Source organism: Pteropus vampyrus, unplaced genomic scaffold (genome assembly GCF_000151845.1).
Source record: "Pteropus vampyrus isolate Shadow unplaced genomic scaffold, Pvam_2.0 Scaffold18, whole genome shotgun sequence".
Classification (NCBI taxonomy): Eukaryota; Metazoa; Chordata; class Mammalia; order Chiroptera; family Pteropodidae; genus Pteropus; species Pteropus vampyrus.
This window is the reverse complement of record NW_011888799.1, coordinates 2,341,479-2,350,706: the sequence shown is the minus strand read 5'-3', so window position 1 is coordinate 2,350,706 and position 9,228 is coordinate 2,341,479. Positions and strand designations below refer to the sequence as shown.

At 36.4% G+C, this 9,228-nt stretch overlaps 1 protein-coding gene across 1 annotated transcript in view; it reads right to left on the bottom strand.

The window, feature by feature from the left end:
- The window catches only part of DNAH8 (dynein axonemal heavy chain 8), a 339,355-nt gene that overhangs the window by 183,907 nt on the left and 146,220 nt on the right, over positions 1–9,228 (bottom strand). The window contains exons 36-40 of the mRNA XM_011354823.2: positions 6,167–6,366; positions 3,430–3,583; positions 1,884–2,047; positions 630–732; positions 7–183 (exon numbers count right to left, since the gene is read on the bottom strand). Coding sequence (XP_011353125.2) covers positions 7–183; positions 630–732; positions 1,884–2,047; positions 3,430–3,583; positions 6,167–6,366 — 798 coding nt within the window. The remainder of the gene's footprint in view (positions 1–6; positions 184–629; positions 733–1,883; positions 2,048–3,429; positions 3,584–6,166; positions 6,367–9,228) is intronic.

Below are 9,228 nucleotides of genomic sequence, written 5' to 3'. Positions count from 1 at the left end.
TTTTACTTCTCTCTTCTCTTTTCTCATCCCCTCAACTTCCTGGAAACCAACAAGGAAGATACTATTAGTTGCTTCCCAGATTCCCAAACCAGAAAGGGCCTCCCATTCCCAGTTCTCTGTAGTTTTTCTCTTCCTCCTGGAAATGTTGCCCTTGGAAATGGCTAAAAGCATTTGAGAAGCATTCTGGACAGAAAAAAAAAAAAAGGACAAATATAAACCACAAGCTCTTTCTGATCTAAGAATACTTAGATTAAATAATAATGAATTACATTTGGTGAGCACATACTAGTCCCAGATATTTTTCAATGCATTAGCTCACAAAATCTTTATGATAATCCTATGAGGTGGGAACCATTAATATCCTGATTTTATGGGAGAGGAAACTGAGGTACAGGAAAATTAAGAAGCTGGCTAAGGTCATCGAGCTGGTGAGTGGCATAATTGATGATCCCTGCCTCAGGTTGATGAGCTCCAAATACACAGAAAAAAAGGATATTTTATAATCAACATAATTTTTAATACCCTTCTTTCCCGCCTCCACTTTTAAGATGTTAACTTCATTTTTATTAATAATTATGTATGCTGTGGAAAAAAATAAAAGGTTTAGGTAATAGATACTTAGATTATACCTGTATGGTATGGGAATCACTGGCTTGTCCAAGTATTTCCAGGAGAACTGGATCGGATACAAAGAAGAATCTTGGAAATAGTAATCGCTTCTTCTCCAAATACCTTTAAATAAAGTCATGTTACCAAATGATTTTTTTCTGAATTATTTACTTATTTATCTTTTTAGTCAAGACATAATCACTAACATCTTCAATAAGATAATAGCAAACATCTATTGTAATTTCCCACTTGCCTCTGAAATATTTGGTTAGACTCGAAGTCTATGCTATACCATGGATGTCACTTGGAAAAAGTCACTTGGAAACAAGAAAAGGATGCATAGCAAGCCTACCCCATCTGTCATCTTCTTTCTCATTAAGAGCTCTCCTGTGAGCTTCAAGGGTATTTTGAACCTCATGGGTTAAACTCAAAGTGAACACATAACGTATCTCCAAACCAGCCCATTTTAATAGTGAAAAGGGGCACAACTAACCATTAAGCTAGGAAAGAGGCATAAACTTAGAAAAATCAAGATATATGTTCACCTTATTTCAAATAGAAATTGAGAATGAACTGCTTTTTAAGAAAATTCTCTATGAATTTGTCTAGTAAATTGTTCCTTTAGTGCATATCTCTATTCCATGCCTGGAGTGGGCTGAATGGAAGTACTTCAAAAGATAGGTCTATGTTCTATTTCCTGGGATCTGTGATGGAATCTTATTTGGAAAAAGGGTCTTTGCAGATGTATTAAAGTTAAGGATCTCAAGAAGAGATCATCCTGGAGTATCCAGATAAGCCCTAAATCCAATAAGTGACCTTATAAGAGACACACCAGAATAAAAAAAAGGATATGTGAATTCAGAGATAGAGATTGGAGTTATGTAGCCACAAGCCAAGGAATTCCTAGACTCACCAGAAGCAGGAAGAAACAAGGAAAGTTTCTCCCTAAGAGCCTTCAGAAGGTGCTGACAACTTGATTTCCGACCTACAGCCTCCAGAACCGTGAGAAAATTCTGTTGTTTTAAGACACCCAGTTTGTGATCATTTGTACAGCAGCCCTATGAAACTAATGCAATGCTTTAATTTGTCCACCCCCAAGTTGAAGGTATTTTTCTTGCAGAAAAATTAAATTTATGTGAAATGTGAAATTCCTCTCACCACTATTTCGGCCATCACTACCAAACCCAAAATGCAGTTGATAATAGCATTAACTTGCTTAAGATATAATACCAGCATGTATAAAATGATAGGTAATTTAAAAATTAAATTCTTACCCTGTAAGTGACTTCTGACATACTTCCAACTGTTCGTGTAAATGAGGTAAAAGTTGTCCCATGGTTTCATCTCCAACACAGCAGCTAATCACATTGGGATTCTCGTGAGCTCGCTGCATTATCTTTACCCATGACTTGTCAATGTTCTGAAAACGTTTTGCTTCCTAAAAACAAATCCACAGCAAAAATTAGCATTTGGATACTTGAATTAAGCAAAGTATTCACTTTAGAATTTCCTATATTTCTTCAAAACAGCCTCTACTAGTCTCAGGCTACATAATTTAAAGGGATGATTCTTTTTTCATCTGAATTAATTCTGAACAACAAAAATCCAAAGTCATAAAACTGCTTATTGAAATACTGCTTTATCACAATAGGGTTTATCGCCTGTTTCCTTACGTATCATATGTTTTCAAAGTAACACATGATTAATTTCAAGACTATCAACTTCAAGTTCAGACCTAGTCTTTCAGCACTCTGAGTGTTTTGGTTTGATGAGAAAACTGAAGAGGCCTGAAAAATAATTTGCTCTCAAGATCTTTGGAATAATTACAGCTCAATAATATCCAAGGAAAAAGAAAGGAGAAAACAGTAAAAACCCAAACCAAAGCTTCGTTTACATTTTTGCATATGAAAATTTTCTATTTACTATGAATGATAGCAATCTTTGTATTCAATTGCAAAAATACCTCTAGAAATTGGCATAGTCTTGCCTACTTTAAAACTTTTAAGTGTATTTTTAAAAATGCAACTTTCTGATTTAAAAAAAAGATTTGTTTCAAAAAATGTGTTAAAGAGAAATCAGTCATTTTCAAAACTCTTTATCCTTGATTTTTAATCTGTATAGATCCTGTTTGTAGGTGTGGAAATTCAGAGAGAGCAGGCTTAATTTTATAAGAGGGAGGTTACCATCACAGAATAAAGCTATTAGTTAGTTTTGGCACTTATTTAAAAGGCCCGAATAGAGCTGTTTTAACGATTTTGTTACATCCTTCTAAGGCAAAGTTTCCTTACCCCACGGTGTATTTCTGGTCTACTATTAATTGACTTACTAATAGTTCACTGCACTTACAGTATATAGATTAATTTTAATACTAATCTCAGCAGGATATTATAAGGTTAATTCTTGGAAGAGATGAACTACTATAATTTAACAGTACCATACTTGACTATACCTCACAACCTCAGACAATCTAGAGATTTTTCACTCTGAAAAGATGTGAATTTCTTCTTTCTGCTAATGTAAGTCAAAGGTCACTTAATTTTTTTTAAAGGCCCAGATAATAAATATTTTAGGCTTTGCAGACCATACGGTCTCTGTTATAACTACTCAACTCTGCTGTTGTAATGCTAAAGCCTTTAGACAGAACATAAATGTGTTCCAATAAAACTTTATTTACAAAAATAGGCAAATAGGCCATAGTTTGCCAACTCCTGGTACAAATAACCAAGACATGACTATATGTCTTTGTGAAGACTTCTACAAAGACTTATTGACAACACACACCAAATTATTCTATTGGTAAGTAACAAAAACCACATTTACCTGAGGCAGCTGTTTGGCAATATCTCCACCTACAAAGACAGCTTCAAGATAAACCCAAAGGTTCTGGACTACTAACCACTCTTCGATTATATCTGAGGAAGTAGACAATTTATATACCCAATTCTGTATATTTTTTTTAAATGGAGCATTATATCTAAAACGAAAGAATGATACAATATTACAACTCAATAGAGATTCAGAAAATAGTATTGCCTAACAAAATAATTTACAGAAATAATATTCCTTTAGGAATGAACATTTTTTTCTAAAAAGCAGTCCCTACCTAATAAATTTCTTCTAGCTAATGAGATTTTTGCTTTTTTGTGAATAAAACTCTTATAATCATAGTGATTTCACTTATCATTCCCATGTGTTAGTAATAGAGAAGGAAAATGAACCAAGTTTTATGTCACAGAGTTCCAATAAGGGAATTGTGCTGGTTGCTTCTGGGAGTAAAGGGAAAATAAGACACAAAATGGTTTTCCAGAACTTTTGTGAAACAAATCCAAGTGAAGACCACCTGTGAGAATAATACATAGGACACTATTTGTTACCAGTCTGTGGAACTATTACCACAGGCCAAAGTCAAGCTTGAGTCTTGATGTCCACTTACAGGTATGCTTTTCCTACCCAGAGAGTGCTGTGCCTTCTGCAGTGCTAGAGACCTCCGTTAGCTACCCCCAAATAGCATGGTTCCTGTTTTCTGACCATCAGGGCTGGCAAAAGGGTTTAAGAGAATATAAAATGTCCAGAAAGCTGAGCATAACAAAGAAAGACAAAAAATAGAGTGGATGCCATAGAGGAAATGATGGAAAGCTACTTAGTAAAGACCCAATTACTTACAGTTGGATTAAGAAACTGACTTCAGTTTGTAGCAATGGCAATTAGTTTTGGTGTAGTGGCATGCCCCATGAGTGACGCATGTTGACTAGGGTCTTAAAACTTTTCTTGATCCAGGACAGGGTGACTTGATGGTGCTCACATATAGAATGGAGTTCTTCTGGGTATAATATGATGCTTGAGTGCAACCTATAACTTCTCTAGAAGCCTTGTTATGCATAGATGAATGAGAGTTATACAAAAATTGCTCCCAGGAGGTAGGTGAGTTGTTCAGGCAGTAAGAGACATTTTTCTCAACATCTAATGTATATTGTCCATTTGGCCATTGGTCTATAGATAAAAGGCAGTCAGTACTTCAAATACCTAGATATTTGGGGACAAAAATGGTACTGTCTAGAGGAAAAAATAGTTATCTTTGATTATGTATAAGTTCCCAACGTGAAAAGGGGAGATCTGAAATAAAATCTAGCATAACTAGTTTCTGTCCTTTGGCCAGGAACCTGCATTGTACAACTTTGTGTGGTAGAATCTGTCATGATGAATGGGAATACCCATTGAAGCTCCATGGAATCAGGGATACACCAGAAAAGTATCACAATCCAGTCAATATCTAGAGTCAAGTTCACCCATGAAGATATACAATTTCCTTCTGAAGCAACATCCAGGTAGCCCTGCCTGCTACAAGATCAGCCTGTGGTTAGTTCTTATTAAGTTTTCTAGATCCACTGGTGCTGCAAAGTTCTCTAGGAGGACAATCTTCCAGAATGTAGTGACTTCTTAGCTATCCTTATACTTTTTCTTAGCAAGGTCTCGACATCGAGTTTACTAGTATTATGAACAGGTACTATACTAATCAGGTTACATGCAAGTATACAAGAAATAAGGAAAGCCTTCAAATCCTGAATCCCTTGGCCAACAGACACTGTTCAGGTTAATTACAGTCTTTCTTCAGGAAGTCATCATCTAGGAAATCAGGATGGGAAAATTTGCAATTAACTATGAGAAAGTAGTAGCCAGTGAAGTCTGAGAACCACGAGTATCCTATGGTCATCTTTGCCAAGATAATTCAAATTCTATGAAAGCAGAGGGTGAGCCCTAAGATCTTAACCCCAATAAATTCAACCCAGAGCTCCCTAGACTAGGAGCTTTGTAGATTAGTGCATTATCCAAATATAAGACTGTCTCTGGGGCCAGAGGGCATGCAGAATGCCATTTATTAACCAGTGATCCCAACCTAGAGAATGGGTATTAGACAATCCATGTACATTGACCTGTTAATGATGGGGATTAGACGTTGCTAATGCCCAGATCAAGACCTGTCAGCATGCTTAATCTGAGTCCCATTGGAACTTCCTAAAGCTGCATAAGATCACATCACCTTCGAGCTGGTTCAGTAGTCCAATGATGGACAGGTTGCCTCATTCAGGACACGGAGAACCCGGCACAGATATAGCCATTTTTCACCATAAAAATTGAAAATTGGTAAGTGCCAAGCCCCTGATGATATATTCTTTTCATGTGTTGCTAGCATGTTTTTCCTGGCCCATTGGGTGAACACCTAAGTGATGATGGCAAATCGGAGGAATGAAAGACAGAGAATAAAAAATGAAGAGGACATCTCAGTGAGGAGTCCAGATGTTCAGGAAATAGGCTGTCAATCTGGGGGAGAATAATTATGGGGACCACCAGGAAAAAATAGAAAGGAGAGGTGAGTAGCATGAGAGATGGAGGCCATGATCGTTAGAGGAAAAAGGTAGTTCATAGAGGAACAGACAAGAAGTACCACTCTAGGTCAGAATCTCATGTTATGCGACAAATGCAAAACTGGACTTTTACCTAGTATTTTTATAACCCTAAATACTAAGTTAAAACCTTTCCCCACAAATTACGAAATTACCTGTTGCTTAGTAAAGAACCTAAGATCATTAAACTGTCCTCCATCAATGTGATGATTTCCCCTGATTCACTCCCTTTGAGCAGGAGCTCTCCTTTTCCCTTAAATGCTGCAAAACTCAGGTTCTGGTTGGACCAATTCTCAATAACCTGAGTCAGCTTGGCTTCAATATCCTTCTCCTTAATAGCAGATATGCAAATATCCTTCAGAGAAAAATCAAAGAATATGTCACAACATTTTCCATTACAAATTAAGTGCACTATAAAATCATAGACTTTTTCACCTGGAACCTAGAAGGCATTTAGTCATTTTTTGGCCAAGAAAATCGAGGCTTAAGATCATTGTGTCATAAGTTCAAACTAGAACTTTTTGAGACACTGACTATGAATTATTTTATTGTACCGCATATATGAGATAATGGAACTTAAATCATCATTTTTTAAATTATATTTTTAATTGGAGTTTTTTGGCCAAAATGAAGATAATCACAGCTACTCTATCTCATGGCTTGCTGTAACAAACAAATGAGAATTTATGTGAGCATCTTTTGAACTCTTGAAAGTAACATATAAACATTGTTATATTCCTGTCTGTTCTGGCCCTAATATGAACATCTCATTTACTTAAAAGTCAATTCTATTTTTCTCTTATGGTTTTCCTGTTTTTCTGAGAATCCTTGATATTGAAGTTTCACAAGAAAAAATAAAAGTAAGGTATTTTCCCATCATGCCTTAATTTATTTTTATATTAGAATCACAGAGATGGAAAGGAATTTAAGGGTGCAAGTCATCTCCACAAGTAAATATAATACAAATTAGTATGTGATAACTGTTGTAAGAGTGTATGAACTGTTCTGAATGCTGAGGAGGGAGAAATGACTTCTGCCTTCAGTGAGGAGGAAAGACTTCATTGAGGAGGGTGCATCTGAGAGTTAAGTGAGATTCCAACAGGGATCAAAGGGAAGGAGAGGACATTCTATAGGGAAAGGAAAGACTTCCTTTAGAGGCAGTAGATCCAGTAACAGTAGGAATTTGGCTTGGCAAATGGCAGGGCATAAGGCATGTGGGGCAGAACAACAGGAAGTATCTGGTAAGACAGGGCTGAGAGTCTGTTTTGGTGTACCAGTGGTTAATAACTCAATCTTAGAATCTCTTGGAATTGTAAAATGTTTTCAAAGCACAGCCTATGAATGGCTATATTCTCAAATGTAAAAACCTACTTATAAGAATTAGTAACCAAAGTTTTTTTTAACTCTTTAATTGTTTCTTTCAATGATATTTCAATGACATTTATAATATAACAAAAAATATCTTTGAAAACAAAACTTTTGGTGTACATATGTTGTTAAAAAGAGACAGGGGGAGGCAAGAAACACGAAACCATTTATATGAATTTCTGGTTACATGGTGGTGCAGTTCCTCACCTCCAAAAACATAAATAATGGTTAAAATACAAAAAGAGAAAGTAAAAACCAAACATGGCCAGGCTTAAAAATAAGATAAACATCTCCATGAACCAGAAGTAGAAAAGATATTCAAAACAGTGAGTACAGCTGAAGTCCAGGCCTGAGGGCTCTGGCCTGTGGGGGTCTAGCACTTGATTCTTGTGAGATAAAGGGGACTGAAAGTGGCCTATACGAGAGGGAGCATAAGCGCCTAGGTCTAGATCTTCCTACGGTAGAACGAGGCTGCCTCCAGCTGCCACCTGGGAATCTAGATTAAATGAAGCTATGGACTTGGGGATCAGGTGACACGGACCATCCCACAAAAGGACCTGAAGCAGGTCAGCTTGGTCTAGATCTCCCACACCATAGCAGAATGAGGGATGTTAGCTGCTGTTTTAACACCTGGATCTGGACTTGAGGGTGAAAGGCAACGGAGGGAAAGAAACCACAAAACTACTAAGCAAGGAAGGCTAAAATATCAAAGGGGAGTAACAATTTAAACATAATAATAAAAGCCACATTTATTAAAGCTTGCCATTCAAAATGAATCCCCTCAAAAATAAAAATTACAAAACCTATGAAAAAAATGAATCCTCAGAGGAATAGCCAACATAGAAAACGTTTGGAGCAAAAACTCATCAGGTGAAATTAAATTTACAGAAAAAAAAAATCTTTATGTTTAATCTGGGGGTGTTAGAATATGGGAGGAATAGATAAAATAATATTGGTCATGAGCTGATCATTGTTGAAGCAAGAGGATCTCTACTTTTGTTTGAAATTTTCCATAATACAAAATGTAAAAATAATTATGTTTAGTATGCTTAAAGAGATAAATGAAGAATTCTAAAATTTGAGATTCATGGGTTTGAGACTATATAAAATATTTGAGAATATATATAGAAAAATTTAAGAATGTACAAATCTAAGAATCTATTAAAAGAAGGAAAAAATTAAACATATGTAGATATGATGAAAAAACAAAACAAAACAAAACAAAAAACAGGTGGCCACAAAAGAAAAAGAACCAAGTTCCAGTTCAAATGGATCCTGAACTCAACTTTTCCCATGTACATACCAAATCTACAGCTACATATGAAATAATTTCTTAGAAAAACCAAAAAAATGTGTACCAAGCAACCCCTACACATCAGGTGAATGGGAAAAACCCTATATCAAAACTGGTAGGAGAAGCTGAGACACAACTTACCATAAACTCCACCTCTGGCACAGTGAACCAGAATCAGAAAGGAACCCACGAACCCAAACTTTTTCCTAAGGAGTGAAGGGTTTGAACCTCACATTTAGCACTTCAACTTTTAGGACCTGCACTGCAGAGATGAGGCCCCAAAACATCAACAGGGTTGCATCCACAAGACCCAAAAGACTATAGCAAACTGAGAAACAGCTCTTAATGAGCTCACATGAATTCATCTGTCTTATTGCAGGGCCCAGTGCAGAGGCAGCCAACTGAAAAGTCCCCAGTCTTTCTATCTTATCTTAAAGCTTCAGCCTGAGAGGTAGGGATCTAATTTAACACACAACCACAGGCCTACTGGAATACTCTCCAAAGACAGAGTCTGGTGAGTGTCATCATTGCATTCTCCCTCTGTCTTGCTCCAAG